This window comes from Acomys russatus, chromosome 32, assembly GCF_903995435.1.
Source record: "Acomys russatus chromosome 32, mAcoRus1.1, whole genome shotgun sequence".
In the NCBI taxonomy this organism is placed as follows: domain Eukaryota; kingdom Metazoa; phylum Chordata; class Mammalia; order Rodentia; family Muridae; genus Acomys; species Acomys russatus.
In genome coordinates, this window is record NC_067168.1 from 13,687,684 (window position 1) to 13,712,269 (window position 24,586).

Genomic DNA, 24,586 nt, shown 5'->3' on the forward strand with positions numbered 1-24,586 from the left:
AGGGGAAATGTCATTGTCACACTAAACCAGCCCCTTCATTTCTGTCAGCCATTTTCTCCCAAATCTTTCAAAGGTTTCTACATTTCGTTGTCCTGTTCCTAACTCTGAAATTTCGACGCCCAGGCCATTTCCACCCCACTTTTCACTACTTTGTGTCCTCTGTGGTTATTAGAACTAAAAGAACAAGATTGCATAAGTTCTGCTGGCTGTGTCCATCATAATGCAAGAAACAACTCAACTAACAATAAAAAATGCAGTCGTCTGAATATGGTAGAACTTGTGTCTTTAAGCCATTCCTGCTCACATCCTTCTCACATACTCAGGGACCAGCAGGCAGCAAAGATTATTGAGTAGTATGTGCCCTACAACATCTGATTCTCTTGACCATAGCAATAAGGATGATAGCCAGGTAACACTGCAAAAGCATTAACAGAATTCTGGTTACCAAATGCTCCAGTTGTAATATTAAAACTCATCTCAAAGTCTAACAACAATCTCAGTTCACAATGATTGCTCCTAATCAAGTATGTCTGTCTCAAAAAAGACTCCAGCTTTAACTAGTATCTTCTTCATCACTTCTTACTTTGTTCATGCTTTAAGATGGTAAAAGTCAAGATGGATGTGGTGGCACATGTCTTTAATCTAAGCATTTGGGAGGCAGAGCCAGGTGGATCTCTGGGTTCAAGGACAGCCTGGTGAGTTCCAGGACAGACAGGCCTATATAGAGAAACCCTGTCTAAAAAAAAAGAAAGAAAGAAAGAAAGAAAGAAAGAAAGAAAGAAAGAAAGAAAGAAAGAAAGAAAAGAAAGGAAAAATAGAAGTCAAATGAAGGAAGGCAGGGAGGGAGCAAGGGAGGCTGTGCCTGCATCATTTTATCTCCACCTTCTCAAACAGTACATCACTTTAACCCAGAGTGCTGTTCAGAGCAGTTTGATGTTCTAAGAACATCCAGTGAATGCCTTGGGTAGACTATACACATAATTCACATTGCTTACTCTGTGAAAAGAGAAGCAGTGGGGATGAATAAGTGCGTATTTCTTACATCTCTTCAGAAAAGGTTCTTGGGAGTAGATCATTCCCACTGATATTAGCAAGGGGTATGAAGGCACAAAACAGGAGAAGACAAAAATGATGCTAGTTAGTCCAAAAAGAAAATGCCTTGAGTTGAGGCAAAGCCCCAGTCAGACTGGCAACTCAGAAGGATACTTGCCTAAGGAGTGGACATGCTGAGGCTCTTATGCACGTTCAACAGAAGACATTAGAATCTGTGGGCAGGAATTTGATTTTCATACCTGAGAAATCCTCAGAGCAAGTGTTTTAGTTCCTTTTCTGATGCTGTGATAAACACTGACCAAAGGCTCCCTGGAGACACAAGGATTTCCTCCATCTTACACCTAGGAGTCTACGTGACTGGCACTTAGGGCAGGAACTCAGCAGGAACCTGGAGGCAGGAACTAAAGCAGAGGCCACAGAGGAATGCTGCTTCTTGGCTTGCTCCACATGGCTTGCATGATCCACATTTGTATACAACTCAGGAGGACCATGTGTCCAGGAGTGGCATCACCCGCAATGGACTGGCCCCCTCCTGTCCATCATTTTTCAAGTAAATGCCCTAGACCAACTTGATGGAGGAATTTTCTCAGTTGAGGTTCTCTCTTCCAGATGACTCCAGATTGGGTCAAGTTTTTAAAGAAATGAACAAAAAAAACAAACAAAAACCTAAGCATCATACCAAGTGACAGCAATTATAAGTAAAGCTAATCAGGCTAGCCAGTCAGAAACACCTCCATGTTGCTCTCCAGTGCTCACCTCCATAAGAAATTCATTTGTGTTGCACAACTCAGTCTTCTGGTGTAGACAGAAATATTTCGTTTTTTAGAAATTACTAAAAATATTTATAGCTTGACGAAGCTAATTTAAAACACACAGCAAAAGCATGCATGTCTTCGGTTCTCTGGGCTACAGCTGCAGGGATGGTGCCTTGTCCCTCAGCTGCGCTGGTTCAGACAGGAGCTCTCTGTGAAAGCGGTTCTGTACTCAAGATGACCCTTAGGCAGACAACAAGGTCTTTCTGCGCATTGGCCAACTGTCATGGGAGGAGATGCAATTGTCTCCTGCCTCGTTTTCCCCAAACTTTCTAGGCATTTGGGCATCAATATCCTCAATTCATCTGGCAGTGAGGTAGTCTTCTATTTGTTTGGGTTTTGTTTTGTTTTCTGACCCAGGAAAATATTTTCATAATCTATTTCCTAATCTAGGAAAAGCTAAATCTTAGCTCTGTTTATAAAGAAAAAAAAAAAAAAAAAAAAAAAAAACTAAAACTAAAACTTGTCCTAAAAAACAAGTGTGATTAAATAAAGCAGTTGGGAAAAAATATTTTCTTTATTCTGCTGAGAAAATTCAACAAAGCCTGAGGACTCCATGGCCATTAGCAATCCTGGCCAAGGTAGGAAGGTAGCCATGCTTACCCTGCCCAGCAGAAACAGCCATAAGACATTCCTGGTCTTTTTCTGCCCCTAGGATAGAACAGCTGCTATTAGCTTCTTTAATAGCTCTAGAGATTAACTCCCTCATCTCTCAGCAAACTAGAGGAATCTGTTTTTCTCTGATGGAACTAGTAATACTTCTTGTGGAAAAACTATTTTGCCATAAATGTTAAAGAGCACACAAGGAGAAACAATTCGCTAGCTCCAAAATGGACAAAGAAAAAAGAAAAAAAATCCAAAGGGAAGGGAAAGGAGAAGGGAAGGGCAGGGAGGCTGTCAGGAAACAGGAAGACCCACTAATCGTGTTTGTTCTGAGGACATGCTCAGCGGATGCTGATTTCACGCTCTGCATTTAAGGCACATATGTCTCCTGATAAAAGCAAAGGGAACGCAATTATAAAGCCTGACAATGTCATCACCATAAAGATCTCTGAAAGTTATTGTCTTAAAATAAGTGCCTGGGAGGCCTGGATAGTCTCACCCACACAAAAGTAATTTTTTTTGTCATCTTCATATTTAACAACGCTAATTCCCAGCGTGGGGCTCCGATGACGAGTGCAATGTTGTGAACCATGACATTTAACAGATGAGCAGGCTGTTCCCCCAAATGAGCCACTGCGCTGAGACTGGACCAAAAAAAAAAAAAAAAAAAAAAAAAAAAAAAAAAAAAAAGCCTGAAATGAATCACACACAGCGTACAATGGCACAAAAGATGATTCACCAGGTCCCAGGGCAAATAAGAAGGGGTGAATGGGAAGCACAGTCCCAGTGAGTAGAGTTTATTGGTCTGTATCACACTGAGCCTGCAGCCCAGGGGATGCTACAGAAAGTGCTGTGATGGACAGGGCAGGGCGTGAAGGAGTGAAGGAGCTACTGGGATGGTAGCACTGCTGCTGCCCGCTGCCGTGGCTGCACTCAAGCCTCCAAGTGGCTGCGGTGGGATGACTTATCCAGAAGGCTGCACAGCTGGCATCAGATAAAGCATTTGGGATCGTTTTACTTGTACGATACCTAGAGGCAGCATTCCCTCTCCAGTGCTAAATCTAAACCATTCCTGTCATTTCAGGCTCTAATGAAATCTGTCTCTCAACATATTTCTCACAGGATGTCTCCGTCTTGGAAACAGTATGTGATTCCCCTACCAAATAGGATCACCTAGTTTTATAGGGGGAGAAGGACTTCCTCTAACTTTTTTTTTTTTTTCATCCTGCAAGCGATAACGATAGGCTATCCAGCATGGTGAAGGTGTGGGGGAGGGGGCACACTAGCACTGGCAACTAGCTCACCCTAGAGGTGACTGCTCACTGACTCATAAAAACAAACAAACAACCAAAAACCCACAGATTGCTTCTCAAAGCTGTCGTTTAGAGAAAGAGGAACAGAAAAAAAAAATGTGGTATGATAAATATTCCCACAGAAGCACAGCCTTGGTGGATTCAGGGGAAACTGGAACTGCCTTTCTAGGGGTTCACCATACAAGAGTGTAAATAAGGGGCTAGCCCTTGCCTAATTGTAACTCTAATGTAAAATATTCCTAACACACCCCACACATACACACAAGGCCAAAGCCAATGGGAATATATGAATATATTGAATTGAAGCTTGATTGTTGAGTCAACTTTACTTCTTGATGCAATTTAAATCAATATTGTGACTATTGCATATCTCAACTGTAGGTTCCAAAACTATTTTAAGAAATTAGAAAGCAAGTTTAAGGGAGTCCCAGAAAGAGCTCCAGTTAGAAGCCCAAACACTAGCACTCTTTGCAACTGGTAAATGAGCATCTTGCTCACATCCATTATAACCCACAGGCATTACCACATCTTTAACTTTTCCCATATGTCCTGGATTTGCATGGTGACAATACTGCTGCTTAGCACAGTTTTTCACTTCATCCAGAAATAGCCAGAGAAGTGGATGCTATTTCTAGCATGCCAGGAAGGACGCCTAGGATTCTATGCAATTAGTTAACAGTACTCACAAGGGGCTGCAAGTGCAAGGAAGGGTTGGCAAGCCTTGTTTGGTCTGGGTGACCTCCTCTTGCTTTGCAATGAGGCTCAAAAAAAAAAAAAAAAAAAAAAAAAAGAAAGAAAGAAAGAAAGAAAGAAAGAAAAAAGAAAAAGAAAAAGAAAAAGAAGAAGAAAAAGAAAAAAAAAGCAGATGACCAAGCTCAAGTTCCCACAGTCCTCTGGTAAGTCAAGCAGTGTCCAGGTCACCAGAAGCCCTCATCAGTGAAACCTTGGGAGAACTAAGATATCTTTAGTTCTTCTATGTCCAAAGCAGAGAAGCCTCTAAAGTCACTGAGACCCCAAAAAAACCTCTTAAGTCATCAGTTTGAGTGGACTTTTACCAAACTGCTAGATCTGCTAGGAACGGTGGCATTATAGCATGTGAGTAGTTCATATTGCTTCCACTGGATAGCTTACGGAAGGTAGCAGAAGTCTCCGAGGAGGACGCTGGTTCTGGGCGGAAGTCCTGAAGTCCTACCTCACAGATCACTGTAGGTGTCAAGGTGGCTTTTTCTTAAACCTCAGAATTGATTAAAACAAAACAAAACGAAACACTCACAGTCCTATCAAAACGACTTTCGTGTTCCTGCAATTCTCCTGTGCTTTGTCAGTCACATTAACCACAGCTGAGACGTGGCAACCCCTCAAGACTCTTTTTGATGTAGTCCTTTCCTTCTAAAGGGCATTTTCTAAGGAGTCAAGCATTTATAGAAGCCTAGTGTGTGTGAGTTAGTTCTTGTGAGGGCAAATTCCTGTTTGGTATTATGTGCTATGTTTTATTACCTTGTGATGAGAGGCACCCAGGAAACAAAATCAATTGCACAAAGTCATCTATAGAATGCAGTTGCCTCTGTGGCAATAACGAAGATAACGCTAGATTACCAAACCAAACCTTCCCACACTTGTTCCATCCGAAGAACCGAACTAATCATAAACAGCTGCTGGGTGGATTTAATCAAGTAAAGGTTTTCTCAATGAAAACGTGTTAGCACAGCCTGCCTGTTGGCCTTTTTTTTTTTTTTTTTTTTTTCAGATTTACTTAAAGAAAGGTGTGGTAGCGCATGCCTTTAATCCCAGCACTTGGGAGGCAGAGGTAGGTGGATCACTGTGAGCTTGAGGCCAGCCTGGTCTACAAATCAAGTTCCAGGACAGCCAAGGCTACACAGAGACACCATGTCTAGGAAACAAAACAAAACTAAACTAAGAAACAAACAATCAAAAAAGATTTGCTTTATTCATACTTACGTGTATGGGTACTTTTGGAAGTCAGAAGAGAGCATCATATGTCCTGGGGCTGGAGCAACCAGGCAGTTTGTTGTGAGCCCTCTCATGTGGGTCCTGAAAATCAAACTCCTGGATCCTACAAATCAGCAAGCACTTTTTTTTTTTTTTGACAATACATCATTTTAATAGTGTTGTATACAATGGTGTAAAAGGGTAAAAGATATTCTACTACAGCAAGTCTGTCAGTCTGGAACTGGAGTAATATACTGTACAAAGGCATAGAAAGTAGACGTAAGTGTAACTTTAGTGACCCACAATTCATGGATATATGGTCACATAAAAGCTAATGCACCAGATATGACTTACCTGAGAAGACAAAAGTGAAAATAGAACATGGTCCAGAATTGAACAATAAATCGGAATGTGACACAGGATTGTGAAGCCTACAAAATGAACTCTTATAGCAGTGGGTTTGGATTTCAAACAGATAGCAGGAAAAAGTAGTTAAAATTGTGTTGTACTGTTGTCATCGATATAAAATTGCACATATTTAGTGCATTAATTCTACTCACATTACCACAAAAAATACAGTAAACTGTGTTCTCCACACACTCTCATTCTATCCATGTTTCTGTGTGTTTACAGTTGAAGAGATAGAAAAGTTGTTTTTCTACCCTGGCAACTCAGTACTTTCTGAAATAGCCTCAGGGCTGTTCTATATTTTCTGAGAAAAACCACACCCTCATACCTGTCCCAAACACCGGATAGCACGTGATGTCCCAAGCTGAGCTCTTGCCCCCTCAGGGATAAAATAACTAGTAACCAATCATTTTAAAGGGCATTCTTAAGAACCAATCATGGTCCACAACTCTGTTTAACCGCCAATTCTGCTTCTGTAGGGGTATGAAAGACCCAAGCTTCAGCAAGCACTCTTAACCAATGAACAATATCCCCAGACCCTTAAGTCCTTGATCAGATGTTCAGAACAGCTTGATTAGGATTTCTTGTTGATTTCTGCAAACAGAATTGACATTTTCTCTTTAGTTAAAACATGCTGTAGTTGGCAAACCCTGATATAACGCATCCTCAGTTACTGAGATGTTGTAGAAGTTGATTTGTAAGCAGATTGTGAAACAGGCCCATAAACGCCAAGTAGAAAACTAAGCCCTACTTTTAAATACATTCTCTTCCTCGTTAAAAAAAAAAAAAAAATTAATAAAAAGAAAACACCAATTCTGATCTCTTCTATCAGGGTGGAAATTTCAGTTCTTCTGACAGCAACTTGTTATACGGGATCGCTAGCTACAAACTAAACTTGCTTCCTTGAGCAGTGACACTCAGGGGTCGGGCCTGTAGGACATGCCTGGATCCTGTGGACTCTGCCTTCAGGATGGAAACACACCACTCACAGACTAATGGGTCATTGCAGGAGTGGCTTGTTTACACAAGTTGAGTTTTTGTCTGGCCTACTCTGCCTTACCCTGTGATATCCTCCACCATGTTAGCATCTGGCAAGAAGCCCTTACCAGAAGCCGTTCCTATGATGCTGCACTTCTCTGCCCCCAGAGAGGTCGACAGGCTTCTGTTTTTTATACCCACTCCTGGGGATTCCATTCTGGGAACAGAAACGGACTAAGGCAATCCTGACTTGCTGCAACTCATCAGAATAATCCTCTGAAATTCCTGTATTGAATGCTTGCTAATTAAAATCCTGACCTTTATGGTCTCTAGTATAATTATTAAAATAGATTCAGCCAGTATGATATGTACAAGCACAGAATTATATTCTAATGGAAATGTTCATAAAATAAATGCCAACTTTAAAACTCCTAAGTTCACTGACAACTCAATTTCTTATTAAATCTGTTTGCACTGATTGGCTTTTTTCTTGTGTCCAGTTTAATGCACTATGCACTACAGCGGTGTCCCCCATCAACCTACCATGTGGCCATACCACTTATGCAATAGCCAATGAATACTGTGAGGAAAATGACTGTTAACCAGATTTTATGCCCAGGAAGAAAAATAAATGCCCTGAGGCATTTGGGGAGCCTGCATCTATTCACAAGCTATCCCAATGGGCGCCCTTCATCTGAGGTGGACTTTACAGATTCAGTCTCAAAGCAGGGGAAAGAAGCAGCTGGACAGTAACAGGATTGCATCAGATCAGGTGCACAGAGCACATCAAACTGGGTCTGGTCGCCCTAGGCACAGAATAAAAACTGTGGTATCTGGACATCTTTTCTTCTGTGGACATACTTCTCCTTGGCTTCTGTGCCATGCAGCGAAGGGAGGCTGGGTACTGGACATTTCTAATACTGAAGGCAGAATCGAGCTTTGAGTTCCAGCTGTGTGGAAGAGGAACAACTGGGTTGTGTGCACCTGCTGAGCCACAGCGCTGCTTCTCCATGAGCACAAGGTGGAAAGGAAGGGACTCCGAACACAGCCATCAGCATTGCTCACATGCTGTTGCCTAACAGGGGGTGAATGTTCACAGTTACTAGACACACTGATTCGGCCACTAGTGCCCAGAATCCTGGGATAGAGGGAGAGACGAAGACAAAAGCCATTCACCTGGCTTCTACTGTCTGAAAAGGGAACTGGAGAGATACTCAGAAAAAGTTTAAGCCCCCATTACTTAAATATGTTGCCATAGCTTGGGTGGAGGGGCACTGGGGAATTATTTCACAAGCTTTCATCTTCCAAGAAAAAGCATACACAGTGGCCATGAAGGACACTGGCATTCAGTAACCACACACACACACACACACACACACACACACACACACACACACACACACACACACACACACACACACACACGGTCCTCAGAGGTCTAAAATGGGGCTGACCATAAGCCTGTGAAATAAGCAGTAAGCTGCAGTCAGGCATGGCTTCTGCCTCAGTTTCTGCTTCCAGGTTCCTTGAATTCCTGCCTTGACTTCCTTCAATGAAAGTGTAAGATGAAAGGGTTAATTTCACCCTTTCCTCCCCAAATTGCTTTTGGTCATGGCTTTTTACCATGGCAATAGATAACACTGCCTAACCCAAAGTTCACTCATGGGTCCCTTCAAAGTGGCCTTGTTTTCAGTACCCGGGCTGTACTCAGGCTGTCCTTTGGTATTTTCCATGAGTTTCCATGCACAGTGAGTCCTCTGCCCTCAAAGAGGCCATTAGTGGAGTTTATGGAAATGGGGCCTTGATGGTTCTTGCCAACCAAAACTGAGAACTTATTCCTGTCTCTGGTGTTCTCAACAGCATTATTTGGGACCAGGGCATTTCCTGGCTCTAGGATTCCATGTTCTTTTAGTCTCTGTACCACTGTGTCCTCTAAACCTGAGGGGCTATGTAGTCCATGGGCAAGATGACACAACAACTGTTATTATCTCACATATTTAAAAAACAAACAAGCAAAACACCTTTTAAGTTTGAAATAATTATAGTCACACAGAAATATTAAAGAAAAAACAAACAAACTACCATCCCAGATAACCACCAACTAACTTCCCGCACCTACATCCCAAGTTGAGCTACAGCATATCACAGACCTAGTGCAGTGCGCAGTGCACAGCACGCAAAGTCAAGCCAGGAAGTCTGTCACTGCTTTATTGTCTGCATTCATTTAGTGCACTTTTATATAATAGATATTTCCATGAAACCATCTCCATAATAGAGGCAGAGTACTTTTGTATTTTGGGCCCTGCCATAACTGACACCTGTCCCCCGGAAACCACTAATCTGTTTTCCTCTATAATTTTATTTTGATAATATTTTTTTTAAAAGAGTAAACAATATAAAATCTTTTGATTTGCTTTCTCAGCAGCCATACAGCCACTGAAGTCATGTACCAACAGCTCGTTACTCTTCACTGCTTATGCATCAAAGTTTGCTGAGCGCAGGAATGCTGGAGCTCTTCCATCTCAGAAGTCACATTCTCCTCCTCCAGTTATGTAAGTAAACAGTAAGAAGAGCTGAAAACAATCCACCCCCAATACAAGGGATGTAGGTTGAGGGAGATCTAGGTAGCTTCCAGTATCTTCCTACCACAGCTAAGCTAAGAACACCTACGTACAAGTTTTGTGTAAGTGAAAAAAAAGTAAACATTTTTTTTTTTTTCTCTAGGAAAAATACTCAAGTACAACTACTGGTCATAAGGGCAGTTTTCCAGAACAGCCATACCATTTTTCTTTCCCACCAGCAGATAAGAAACCCAGCTCTTGGTCCTCCTCAAACTAAGGCACCAGCCAAGGAGAATATAGGCAGTAAGCTTTGAACCCCTACCAGGACCTAGCCGACAAACAGGATATTCTCCACCGTTGAGTGGAGAGTGAGATCTGACTCTCACATGAACTCTGGTGCCCCTTTTCTGACCACGTCCCCTGGACGGGGAGGCCTGGCGGCACTCAGAGGAAGGATAGCAAGTTACCAAGAAGAGACTCGATATTCTAAGAGCATATATAGGGGGAGGAGGTCTCCCTCAATCACAGACATAGGGGAGGGGAGAAGGGGGTAAGTGGGAGGGAGGGAAGAATGGGAGGAAACAGGGGAAGGCCTAACAATCGAGATGTAATATGAATAAATTAATAAAATTAAAAAAAAAAGGAACCCAGTTCTTGTAGGTACACACCAACACTTGAGGTTTTTACTACTTTTTAAAACTTTATAAAAAAATTCTGTGTTTCACATCATGCACACCAATCCTACCCATCTCATCTGTCCTCCACCTTGCAACCTCCAGTTTTCACTGTTTCCTGTTTTGGTCACAGTAGTGGGTGTGCAATGGTATGCCACTGTGGCTTTATTTTTCCAGTAGCTAATGAGAAATTTTTCATGAGCTTACCTGACAACTCTACCCCTCACATTGTGAAATGGCAGTTGATTTTCTATTTATTGTTTTCTTTTCATTTTTAGGTAACTTTTAGAGGAAACAGAAGACACATTTCTACGTGCTTGATAAGGGAATCAGCCTTATGTGGCCACTGGGGAATTGGTAGATAAGAAAAATGTGAGCTCAGCAGTATTTTTATGAAAAATAAAGATAATTGTGAACCAAGCCAAATTTCCATTTTAATACAAGAGATCAAACTCTTTTCTTACACAGCAATCGTGGTCTAACATACTGCTGCTCTTCCAGGCTGGCCCTGCTGAAGAACTCCATTGCAGCATCTGAGATCTCTGCTTCACCAACTGCTGTGTTCTCTACATGAATCAGCAGTATTTCATACTCTGGTCAAGTAGGAATTATTATTGTACATCAAAGTTTGCGGAGTGTAGAAATGCAAGGACTAAGTCCCCACCTGGGAAGGCACACTCCTCCTCTGGCTATGTAAATAGTAGCAAAGACTGAAAATGATCCACCTAAGGATTTAGGCCGAGGAGGATCTAGGTAACTGGTATTTTTCTATTACAACCGAATCTAAGAACACCCATATACAAGTTGTGTGGGGGTATAAAATTTTATTTCTCTAGAAAAAAATACTCAACGTACAACTGCTGGTGACAAGTAACCCAAACCTTTAAGAGACAGAAGTATTACTAGTTTGACTAATTTTATAGCTTCTCCAGCTATAATGTCAGTGTGACCCAGAATCCACAGAGGGCTTTATTCCCAATGGAATACACAAATAAAAGGAAGAGTTTGTGACTGAACCGGCATTTTACAGTCCCAAGCATCATTGAAAACAGAACTCTTTACTCAACATAATATTCCACAAATTAACTTAACCATGGGGCTTTTGAGAAAAATAAATAGGTCCTCTTCATAACTAAGAGTCCATATTAAGAAGCCATACACTATGCAGGAACTGCTGTTTTAGAATGCTTGCCATTTCTGTAAACGATTTCTGATTTGAAGGTTACTAAAGTAGAATTCATGAGAAGTCAGTAATAAATGGTTTATTATATGCACTAGAGCATGTTATTAATGAGAAACCCTACTCAAACTTTGTAAATTAAATTATGCATATAATCCAATTATATATATATGCATTTATATATAGCAATTTACATATGTGTTGTGTATATTGCATAAAATATATAGTTGTCTTTGAACTCTGAAGTTCAATCCAAGGAAGCACTGAATTTGAGGGCAAATAAGATTAAATGGAACAAAAAACATCCTCCCCCCCCCCCCAAGACTGGGTTTCTCCCTGGCTGACCTGGACTTGCCTTGTAGACCTGGCTGGCCTCAAACTCACAGAGATCCATCTATATGCCTCTGCTTCCTGATTGCTGGGATTAAACGTGTGCGCCACCACGCCCAGCCTCAAAAATCTTAACATAAATCCTGATTTTCACTTTGAATGGCTTACTAACTTGAGAAGTTGAAGATATAAAAATACAAAGTAAATGTTAAACATCTATCACAGGATTCTGGTTTCCTTTAGGTCCTAGTGGCTTCTTTACCTCTAGTGTTTACAGCCTGCACAGCCTGAGAGGATGCTGTGACTTTCTCATATGTCCAATCTGACCATGAGACCCCCAAGCCCCCTTTTCTGTCCTTGACTGCTACCCTCTGTGGAATTTAAAGAAAGACATGTCAGGGACAGCGATGGCGAAAATCAACTATTAAGTACAGACATGGGCACCCACCTCACATGGAATCTCACTGCAAGCCTGCAAGCCACTCTTTTTCTAAGAGTTCTCTATTTCTACGATGATTGGAAAATTAATCAAGGGCACGATTCTATTTTATAGTAATAGCAGAGGAGCAAGAAACCATAAGTGTCTTGTGGAGGTTTTCCTTAAAAGAAAAAGGAAAATTCACTTTTTCTTTCCAACTCACTAATTTTTTTCATTTTGCTGGTCTGAAAATAAAATACTAGAATTATAAAATGTTTCTTACCGACTAATAATTTATGTTAAAGATATTTTCAAATCCCACACAGATCTTAGTTAAGGTTGAGGACACACATAGTAGCTAGCACTCGAGAGAAATTTTTTCTCTAAAACATAAAATCAAACAAAAGCTCAACTGAGTTAATAACTCAGACCATCCTGTGATATGTTTAGCAGAACTATCTGTTATTTCTAGTTTATGAAGTGCAGTGAAAGGACCCAGACATGCTGGTGAATGCCTGTAACCCCAGCACTTGGGAGGCAGAACCAGGTTCAAGATCAATCTAGACAGCAGACAACCTGGACAGAGACCATGGCTAAAATCTAAAAGGCTGAGCTAAAACTAACACAGGTACGTGTGGCAGGTACATGTGGTTTTATGAAGATGCTTTTCTATTTCATGTCTGTTTGTTTTTTAAATTTTGTTTGTACATATATTGTGGCTTTCTTCTCCTGATTTTTTTTTTTTTTTTTTTTTTTTTTTTTTTTTTGGTTTTGTTTTTTATTGTTTTTAACTTTCCAGTTTTTGGTTTTGCTGTTGTCAGTTTTTCTGGTGTAGTTCTTTTCAAACTGAAGGTCCACGTCCGTTGGCTGTAGTTCCACCCACCACACTGCAGTCCCAGTTGCAGTTCAGGAGAGGTGAGTGGCTCTGCTTTCATTCTGAACCTGTGGGTCCAGACACCTGTGCTGGGGCATGGACAACCCTCTTACAGGGGAAGGCCATGGGGAAACACGTAAAGTTACATTAAGACTCATTACAGTAGCAAAATTGGTTATGAGGCAGCAATGAAAATAATTTTACGGATGGGGCCACCACAACATGAGGAACTGTAGTAGTGTCCCAGTATTAGGAAGGCTGAGAACTACTGCCTTAAAGGATGAGAGTAATAAAGGGGACTTTATTAAGAAACTGAAAATGTTGGCATTTCTCTCTTGGCATCCTTACAGGATATTCCCACAATACATATGAACTGGTGGGTCTTCTAAGCCTGGGTGGAGTCAGCAGGTTAAGGGGCCCACAGAGCAGTCACAGGTCCAATGCCCCATGAACTAAAGGCTCTGATGCTATTCCTTACAGAAGCAGTCTCCGCAGCTCTTGCTGGCAGAAGGCTGGAAGGCAGAGGAAGCCTAACAGCTGCTTACACAGACTGTCAGAAGAGCCCTATTCAATGCCCATGGACATGTGGATGAGTCACAAAACGTGGCATACTTACACAGTAGAACAATACTCAGCTATTAAGAAAGTATGAAATTTATAAACAGATTCTGAATGAGGCAACCCATATCCAGAAAGATAAGCATCACATATTTGTCTCACTTGTGGGAATCTTTAGATATATTTGTTTCATTTAGAATACCCACAGAGGACCAGAAGTTACTAAGAAGTGGTGGACTGGAGTTTTTCGGGGTAGAGGACATAGAACACACTGGAATACGAGGTTGAAGGAGGAAGTATAGAGGAGGAAGGGATAAATTGGGGGGAGAGGACAGAGTAGAAGAGGGAAACTGGGAGAAATAAATAACACTAAAGACTTTCCCACAGCTGGAGAGATGGCTCAGTGGTTAAGAGTACTGGCTGTTCTTCCAGAAGACCGGGGTTCAATTCCCAGCACCTACATGATAGCTTACAACTGTCTATAACAACAATTTCCTGGGATCTGACATCATCACACAGACAAAACACCAATGCACATAAAATAAAAATAAATAAATAATTTTTTAAAGTAAGAAAGAATATCTTTAAAAAAAATGACTTTCCCATAAAGCTATAAGGAAACCTACTACTGCAAGCATTTCCTAAAATACACCTATACACAGTCCAAGAATGCTTCTGCTAGACACAAGAGGCTAACAAATAAAAAGCCTAGGCTCAGGAAAGAGCTGCATCTTTTGGAGTTGTTGACTACTGAGATGATGAAAGATGGAAAGATGGAAGGAAATCCCGTAGGATTTCCAGTTCAGACCAGAGGGGGGGGAAAAAAATCTTCTGACTTTAGCTGGGAAAATCATCACAGAACAAGGAAAACAGGAAGTGACTGGATTTTTGTCTTTTGAGTCCCAGCACCCACATGGTTGCTCAGAAACATCTAACTCTAGTTCTAGGGATCTGATGCCCTCTTCCGGCCTTTGTGAGCAATGCACAGTGTACACACATAGATGAGGGCAAAATATTAACATTGACAAATAAACAAATACTGTACAAAGGGGGTGGGGAATGGATCTGAGACAAAAGTTTGAGTTTGTTTTAAAGGATATAAAAATATAGTAAACACAGTGGAAGTAATAAGAAAAACACAGGAAAGACTAGCTAAAAGATAAGGATAAACCAAGGTGATAGGTACTGGAAACCACCAAGTGTATGGGTAGGGAAACAATGAAGAAGAAAAGGCCAGGAATGACCCACAGGCTTAGCTGAAGTGATCTGGGAAAGAATGGAACAAGGAAAGGATGGGAACAGGAGGATCTCACTTGCACACAAATCAAAGGCTGGCCAGTGAACCACAAGCAGTTAGGAAAACGAACCACAGCTAGAAAGTTTTGCCTTGGAGCCGAGGTACAGCTGGGTGGGTAACGGGCAGGTCCAAGAACGTGGCTTGGATGTCTGGCACAGCTTGGCATTGTCTTGGATGTCTGGCACAGCTTGGCATTGTCTTAAGAAAGAGTTCCTATGAAAAGTGGTCTTTTCATATTTCTTTTTCTTGGTAACCTGCTATAGATAAATGACCATTTCAGAGAGAGTCCACTATAGTCAGAGGGGAACCATAGTACAGAGACAGAAACATCATTTTATTGGTCACTTTCTGGAATTCACTTTCTTCGGTATAGAAAGCAAACTGCCTGAGGGAAACCAACAGGGCTTCTTTAGATCGAAAATTTAAGAAACAGCAGTCAGTCTCTTTGTCATAAAAACCAAACATGTCCCATGTCCTCCAGAAGAGCCACAGACAAGCTGGCCACCCAGGGCTGGCTGACCTTCAGAATGCAGTTGTTCCTAGGTAAAGCAGGATTTTCCTAAAAGACATGTTTTTAGAATTCAGAAGACTTGCCAGGCAGTAGGCAGAGGCCAGCTGGGTCTACAGAGTGAGTTCCAAGACATCCATGGCGACACAGAGAAACCCTGTCTCAACAACTACAACTAAAGCAGCAACAATAAAAGAAGAAGAGGAGAAGGAGGAGGAGAGGAGGAGGAGGAGGAGCAGGAAGAAAGAAACCTAAACCCTAGTATTCTGTCATTAAACTTCACTGATTTTCAAGTTTTCTTGGTCTCACAAACTGTAAGCACATTCCAGCGCGGGTGCTCATTCACACACATTTAGGTGAGTCTTAAAGGGGCCTCTCCAATTCAGCAATCACTTAAGTAGATGACTCATTGATTTTCTTCAGTCCTATTGGATTTTCTTAAAGCTGCACATCTAGAGATGGATGAGTGACCACAGGAAGAATGGACTGTTAGAAAAAGCTCGCACCATCCTCCTGGGTTTTCAAAGCAATATATCAGCTGTCATGTTCTTGGACTTATTCATCAAAACCACAGTTCACTGAAGGACTTACCTTTCACTTTTCTCGAAGAAGCAGTTCTTCCCATATGAAATTGTATACAGTAGCTCACTGTATGAAACAGTTATAAAGTACAAGGAATCTGGTCACGGTTTATAAACGAAGGATGAGAGTCCCACACTCAGTCAGCCCCAGCTCCCCTTCATGCTCTCTGACTGCAACAGGGGCTTCTGAGGGGACTTAAGAGGCAGAATGGAGGACAAGAAGCAAACCCTCATGGACAATGTCTTCAGCGCATCCAAGCCCATAAGCTAATGGCTCGGAAAGCATCTTTACTGATATAAAAAAGACATACATCGTAAAGTCCATTTTTTCTCAAATTACTCAAACATATAGAATATAAAACTTGGGATTTTTAGCAGAGTAAAAATATACAATTTACCATCAGTGTTGCAAATCAGGTGAAATAATTAAGAATATCTGGACATTCTCCCCTTAAGGTGTCAATATAGTGCTACACACAATGTCAAACACACAGCAGGGCTGAGTGGGTCAAGATTATTTTTTATTGCACACTTGCTTACATGTCTGCTGCTTGTGGGTGGAACTGAACTGGAATGCTGAGTTAGCTTCAGCCAATTTCCCATCAACTGCACTCGAGCAGCAAACTGCCCTCATATCCCCAGGGACTCTTCGCCAGAAGCTCAGCATTACATTTCTCATTTTGTCTACATATCGAAGCACACATTTTAACATTGTTTTTCTTTTAATTTTAAATACAGAAAACCAAACCAAACACCGTACTATAAAGAAAATAATCAAAATTTACAGGTACACATATAATCCAGGCTCACAGAACTTCTGGTTACGCAGTATTAAACAGTAACTATGAGCAACCATTCCGGCAAACTACTCAGTATTCCTATGCTTGTTTTAGAAAAATTTAACACCTTAAGAAACTGATTCTTTCACAATTAGATATTCATCTGTCCTCTCTTGCTATCTTCTCATCTCAATAAAAATCCATGAATCCAAGTCTCCCACAGAAGGCATGGTCTTTGACTAAATTGTCCTGGAGAGCTAAGAATCACACAGCATTTCATCAGGTCCAATGGCAAAGAGGCCTAAGAATGAACAGCCCAGTGAAAAAGCAACAATACAGACACACCTACTGTGCAAACTGAACATGCTGGCCATTAGTGAATCAGAAATAATGATGCCTTAAGCTCATCAATGTCTTATTTAAAAAATAAGCTCTTCTAAATTACCTCAAATTCTCAAGTGAAAAAAATTATTTTTAATGAATTATTCCTAAACTTTACACTTCACCCATATTTTCCTTTGTAAGGTAATTTAGAAAATACAATCCAACCAACCTTAGCCTAACATTTTTCCTGACAGACTTTCACATAAAAGTTACTAAAAATCACAATTCTGATAAATTTCTCATTAGTCATACAAACATTATAAAGTATGGGAAGAAATCATATCCACTCCTGCTGACTAGAACAATCTGTGACCAAATCTATAAGAATGCTTCTGCACAGGTTTTCTTCACATGACTGCAGTAATCGCAGCCTGGGAGCGGTCTCCTCTCTCCAGTGAGCTAGCACCCATGCTTGTTCCACATTGGCACTGCAAGAGGCCCCTGTGGTGTCCTTTCAACGACAACAAACTCATCAGGGTTGCCGAATGCCTCATAGAAAACCAGCAAGTCTTGTATTGCATGCTCCTCGACCTGGGAGAAGAGAAGGAGAGACGGTCTGCTTTGTTTTGAAGGAGAGCAGGTTAGCAGGATGCAGTGGTGTCTGGCTTTCCCTGGAGTCCCTGGGACTTTGCATAGATGCAACAAAGCAGAACTGAGTCAGACACCTTGCTGTCCCTTGGCCTTCTTAGAAATCTTGAGCCTGAGCTGGAATAATCGGGTATCTGCTCTCACTTCAACTCAGATCTCTTCTTACAATGTGTATGCGCATGCATGTGTGTCTGAGTGCATGTCTGCGCACCATGTATACCCAGTACCCTTGGAGGCCAGAAGAGAACTTCCAGATTCCTAGCGCTGAAGTTAAAGGTGGTTGTGAGGTAAGTGAGGGTAGTGCTGAGAACCAAGCCCAGGTCCTCTACAAGAGAAATACATGCCCTAAGGTGCTGAGCCATCTGCCAGCACCTCAATTTGAATCTTAAAGTTAAGAAGAAACTGAATGGCATTTCTGGGGTCCCCTCATGCTGGCGTTTCACCCTGTGAGGTACTTTTTGCTGCTGTACCACCTCTACATCTTGTTTTTGTACTCTCCAGAGTCATGGGGCTTGTCTTTCCTCAGCCTGTATCTCTAATCTTTTAAATGTGTCTGTGAAATCTCCCATCTCTCAAATAAATCCTCTTTTGTATAAGTTAAGGCAAAGATTGTCTCTGTTGTTTATAATCTAGGAGCTGAAGTATCTGCTGAGGGGAGCAGGAAAAATCATCCAATTGTTCAACTGGCTACTTTTAAAACCTAAAACAGCCCAAAGCATTGCTAATAGTAAAAATAGAAGAAACCTGATCACAATGTGCTAGCTCAAATTAATTGCCCTGAATATCTTCAATTAATTACTTGAGTTAATGGATATTCCAATCTTGTTTAACATGCATTTTTAAGTTTTAGTCTGAGAGATTTAGTCAGCTGCTCAAAGCCAAGCAATAAAATAAATACAATTTCCTACAGTCCTATTCATGAGCCGGGTGTGGTAGTCACATCAATAACAGAACATGTGGAAGACAGGCAGGAAGACTGTCCGGGCCAGCTTGGACTACAGAGTTAGACAAGGTCTCGAGCAAACAAATAACAACAAAGCCCACAGAGCTAGGGTCCTCGCTGAGCTGACGCTGAGTGAGCATGCCACTCACCTGAATGAGAGCCAAGGGTTTCTCCCGACTTCTGATGAGGGCAGCTTCTTGTTGCCGCTCTTCTTCTACAATAGATGCGAACGTGACTGGAGCAACCGCAGTAGAAGTGGCAAGTGAAGAAGATAGCCAGGGGCTGGAAGAATGACAATAATGGCTTTTATTCATGTCCTCAAAGTTTTCCATGTAAAACTTCCTATGGAATATTATTAAGCAATGCTGTTTCCCCCCTAGGAACTACTGCATAATGCAACCAGGAAGCTCTGCAGAAATTACGGAATGGTGAGGTGAAAACACAGCAAAGGAGAATCATTATTTTATTTAAGTAAGTGTTACAGGTAATATTTTAGAAAATTCTAAAAAGTCAAGGTGTAACAAATGATATAATTAACTCTTACTTTAGAAAAGAGAGTATTCAAGCAATACATTCTAGTACTTTCAACTACACAATTACTATATATATATACACACATACATACACGTGTGTGTGTGTGTGTGTGTGTGTGTGTGTGTGTGTATGTGTGTGTGTATTAATGTGAAACACCAGCTTAGCATTCGAGGCCCACAGGTAATCAATTAAGCTTACTTGGGACTGTCTAGAAGTGGAAAATCAGAAACATGATTGCTTTCTAGTCCTGGAGCTCCATGAGTTGAACATCTGTAAGACAAATTTCAAAATCAGGATTAAGAATTTCAGTAATGTTAGTAAAATGTCTTACTAATAGATACAGCAGAGCCTCCCCCGTCCTAGGAGACAGATTACTGTGTGTAGTCAGGCCTAGCTAAGAAGGACAAGCCAAGAAAGACTCTACAGAGAAATGAACAATGCAGGGAAAGCATCATAAGGAGCCATCTTTTTCTGCTGATGCTCATACATTGCTGTTGCTCATATATTGCTGTTATGTATGGTAATCAGGCATACGCGAAAAATACAAAGGCCTCTGCGAGTCACTAGCATTCGTATTTTGTGGGCAGCTAATGTGCTGTGTTATCTCTAGGTAACAGACAGAATGGAACATAAGATGCAATCTGCAAGAGTTTCTGTTTCTGGAACCATAATCCCAAATAGACCCCTCCTTCTTTAAACTACCTGGGTTGCAGCATTTTGTTACAGCAACACAAGAGTAACTGACACATGAAGTTGCTGCCTGTGTTTGTCCTTTAGATCTAATATTTTAACACCATAGCAACCTCTGGTCTCTAGCCCTGGTCTGACTTGTGAGACCTGCCCAAGGACTTAACCAAGGGAAGCTGCATTTGATCTCCATTTAAGTTAATCCTATCAGAATACAGAATAGTTTCCATATATGTTACACTCTTGGCTAGATTTCAAGGTTTAAGAGCCCATGATGGCAGAGCGGGGCAGTATGCACACTGGCTGTAATAGCAAGCTGAGAGCTCACATCTTCTTTCACAAACAGGAAGCAGAGCGAGTGCACTGGAAATGGCCTAAGTCACTCTCAAAGCTTGACCCCGGTGGCACACTCCCTCCACCAAGGCTGAACCTCATAAGCCTTCCCAAACACTACCACCAAGTGGGGACCAAGTATTCAAATACCAGAGTCTATCGGGGATAGCTTATTCAACAACTACACTGCAGGTGCTGAAAATTATCCTGGTGGTTCTGGGAACCAATTAAAATGTATCGATACTCTCAAAGACACACAAATAATGTAGAACTGATAATTACTTAGTTGCTAGACAACTACAGTAAGTCACTACATTGGGTATAACCAACATACACCAGAGCTATTTATGGCGATGTCACAAGGAAACCCATTATTTTCCACACTTAATATTAGCTAATAAGGAATTGGAAAATGGTAATAAAACTAAATTAACAGTTTAAGGAGGTTTCAAACTCAGAGCCTACTAAGTCGATGTAAACTAAAGATTTAAGATTAAGAATTCTATTTTATGAAGGTGCCTCAATAGGTCTATATGACCCTTACTTCATATACAGTGACGCCAAGGAAGGGCTACACTGTTACACTGAAACCTCAGTCTGGGATTGTAACTTTAACACAGTGGGGAGCTTGGCTAGCAAATACCCCCAAATTTTAAAATGACAAAAATTTGTCTCATGAGATTATAATTCCACATCTCTTTCCACTGATAAACTTTAATGGATAACTATATTAGTCATTTCTTTATCCCAAACAACTGGAACTCCATCAAAATTTCATCATAAAATACAGGAAAGCTATTAAATACAAACATTTTTAAGAGTTCTAAGCTTTCACATAACAAAGTTATTAAGATTTAGATACTAAAAACAAAACCAGATATTCTAATATACAACCTGTATACAGTCAGCCTTCTGAAAAAGAAAAATTTACCAAAAGGTTATGTTAAATATTTTTTACTTTTGCTTAAATTGAAAAATCCAGTCAATTTTAGATGTTAAAAGAACTAAGCTGTTTTTGCTTAGACAATATATTTTTATTTATAAGATTTTATACTGCTTTATTTTTAAAATTTACCTAATATTAAAACTTATACAATCCTAATAGTAACTTTGTTTCAGGAAGTTGTTCATGGTGATTAGAAACATGGCTTGCATTTCCCAGTCCAGAGCTGCAAAGACATTTAGGTGAAAGGAAAATGAAAAAACCACACTAAGAATAAAGAGCTAAAAGACCGCAAACCCTTCCCTTCTGCATTTTAACATCTCCAGATGACACTGCCTTTCTTTGCTTGCCGTTGCCTTGGGGGCAAAATATTTTAAAGTCACATTTTCTACAATCAAGATAAAAATGTGTGGGGTGCAGACTTTCTTCAGCTGGGGCCCTAACTTACACTCTACCCCAAGAACCACCAGCACGCCTGTCCTCCTACTTTTCCTCCACTATTTCCTGCTTGTGCTTCCCTCGCTATATTTTTATTTCTTTAAAAATCTCAGTCCACATTCCAAAGCCTTTAACAACAAAAAGGCTCAATAGTGACATGGCCTGTTTTCTGCTCCTCCCACGGTCACAGGAGGGTTGTGGAAGTCTCTTCTCCTCTCACACGTCTAGCCCGTGTGACTTCCTTCACCGTAACCTCTCCTGTGCTGCTGCATGGACTTGCCGTTTCACTCTGGGTGGCCACTTAACATCATGTATGCATATTTCCACTTATTAGCCAGACTTCAAATCCACCAGGGCTGGGCCTGCATACTGTGTTTTTACATACGCCCAACAGACGCCAGTATGACGCTACCTGGTATCCCCTAACTTGGTGATTATTTTGCTTGTCTGAAGTGTTTTATGTCCTTCTTTTAAAAAATTTACTTGTGAATTACATGTTTTCTATGATTAAATAAAATATAATCTATGCTTTTTCCATATCCTTATCAGTGAGAGCCATCTACTGACACATGATCTTTCAACTCAAACTTCCAGTCATATGACAGCAGATACTGCTCAGTTTAGTCTCAATGTGACAGCACACTCTAGTGACCAACTAGCAAACCACAGATCCTTAAGGTTTTCTGAGCTCCATGACCAACTTACTCAATGAAAAATTAAAATCTCAATTTATACTGCTAGTACTTAAAATGTACAGTACTATAAAAATAAACTATATTTTTATACTTTGAAATTTGTGCATCAGAGACACCCAATAAAAATTCACTATATTCAAAAATGTTATCTGAAAAGGAGGTACAGTTTTAATTCATATTATTTATTCAGTCCATCAGCAGATACTCATTAGATACCCATTTTAAGCATGTGTGTGCAATGACTAGCAAGAGAGACATCATCCTTGTTGTAACGACACTGATATGAAAAGATACAGCACACAAACACTAAACACTAGTACCAGGCATGGTTGCTCACACTTTTAATCCCATTCCTGGGGAAGGCGGAGGCAGAGATAGAGGTAGAGGTGGATTTCTGAGAGTTGAGATCTGCCTGGTTTACACAGAAAATTCCAGGCCAGCCAGAACTATACAGTAAGATCCTGGTTCCAAACAAACAGAAGAATCACTAGCAACAATTATACCCACATTACAGAAGCATGGCAGAAATACGTAACAGAAACCGACTAAAGGGAGTATGACGCCTCTAAAATACCCAACTGAATAGAATGAAATGTTGGAATCAAAGGCTAAGGTAATAGAAAGGACAGTTGTGAATAAGAGAAAGTCAAAGGCAATATCACTGGGATTATTTCCTAAGACAAAATGAAAGAGGCTGACAGAAACCAGGCAATGTAGATATTGAAGGCCATATTGAGAATTCTAGCATTTACTCTAAAGGCGGTAAGTTCTGTATTTCTTTTTTTTTTTTTTTTAAGATTTATTTATTTATTACATATACAGTGTTTGCCTGCGTGTATGTCTACACACCAGATGAGGGCACAGATCTCTTTATAAATGGCTGTGAACTACCACATGGTTGCTGGGAATTGAACTCAGGACCTCTGGAAGAGCAGACAGGGCTCTTAACCTCTGAGCCATTTCTCCAGCCTAGTTTTGTATTTCTAAAACGGAACACACTGGCTCAGTGTAGTGAAGGAAGAAGACTAGGCGCAGAGCCTCTTTTGTAACTAAGGTAAAAAGCTACAGAGACATGAGATGGGGGAGAGTCTTTGTTATGAAGTTTAGTGCATATATTAAATACCCAAGAGCTAAAATTAGCCAGATCCGGATGGTAGGCTATTACCGAGACAAGGACTCACAGGCACTGCTTACTAAAGAGTGAACAGCTGGGTATGGGGTGTGACGTATCTACAGCTTGCTTGACTTTGGCTTGATGAGAACATTAGATAGACTGTCATTTGGCTTCAGGCATAAGGTCTGACGTGTGTCTTGAAATCTAAGCAAGATGGACAAGTCAAGGACAAGCAAATCCAAAGCGTAGGTCATATGTCAAAGTAGTCTGCAGTATGCTATCTGATAATAGGACATATGCTCATGATATGGACAGTGCAGAAAGAACAGGGAAGAGAATAAGGAAATGACTCACACCTGCAGTTCTAGCACAAAGAGTCCTACAGCAGGGCACTATTAAGGCTAGCCAGATTGCTTTAGTTTTCCAGAATGGAATCAAGTGGTAACAGAAATATGGTTGTACAGTACGATGAGGCTGGCAATGGACAGGAAAAAGTTGAATCTGCATAAGAACTAAAAGGATTAATTAATAACTGAAGGCTTATGAAGCAGAAAGAAGTAAAAAAAGGGTAATGAACATTAAAATTTTAACTTGAAAATTTATAGGTGAAAGGGTTTTTTAAAAAATATTTGAGTTCTATTTAAAATAGCCTTCCCCTTCTAAAATTATTTTAAAAGCTAGGAAGATAGTAAGCAGATCCTTTCAATTCTAACTTTCTGTATTGTAACAAAATTCCTCAAAAACAGTGCTTCTAAATGTACCTATCTGCAATAAGAAAACCAACCACAATATCCATTAAAAAAAAAAAAAGTCTGTAAACATTTCACACACAACAGAAATCTCAGACACAACTGCTGTTGGAACTCTCCTATAGACCCTCCAGTTCCACAGAAGGGTAAGCTGAAGTCAAACACCTCTGGGGCTCTACTTGTTTTAACCAGAGCTTATATCGTCTGCTTGATAGACAGAAATTGAGCAGAACACTTCTGCTGCTGCTGGTGTAGTTGTTTGAGACATAGACTGCCTTAGAACTCACTACGAAGCCCAGAC

The 24,586-nt window shown here is 40.7% G+C and overlaps 1 protein-coding gene across 1 annotated transcript in view; it reads right to left on the reverse strand.

Annotated features, from left to right (window-relative positions):
* Nucleotides 1-17,595: 17,595 nt before the first annotated feature.
* Ibtk (inhibitor of Bruton tyrosine kinase) overlaps nucleotides 17,596-24,586 on the reverse strand; it is a 66,641-nt gene continuing 59,650 nt past the window's right edge. The window contains exons 27-29 of the mRNA XM_051140568.1: nucleotides 19,525-19,596; nucleotides 18,942-19,074; nucleotides 17,596-17,792 (exon numbers count right to left, since the gene is read on the reverse strand). Of these exons, the coding sequence (XP_050996525.1) occupies nucleotides 17,661-17,792; nucleotides 18,942-19,074; nucleotides 19,525-19,596 (337 nt within the window). The 3' untranslated portion in view covers nucleotides 17,596-17,660. The remainder of the gene's footprint in view (nucleotides 17,793-18,941; nucleotides 19,075-19,524; nucleotides 19,597-24,586) is intronic.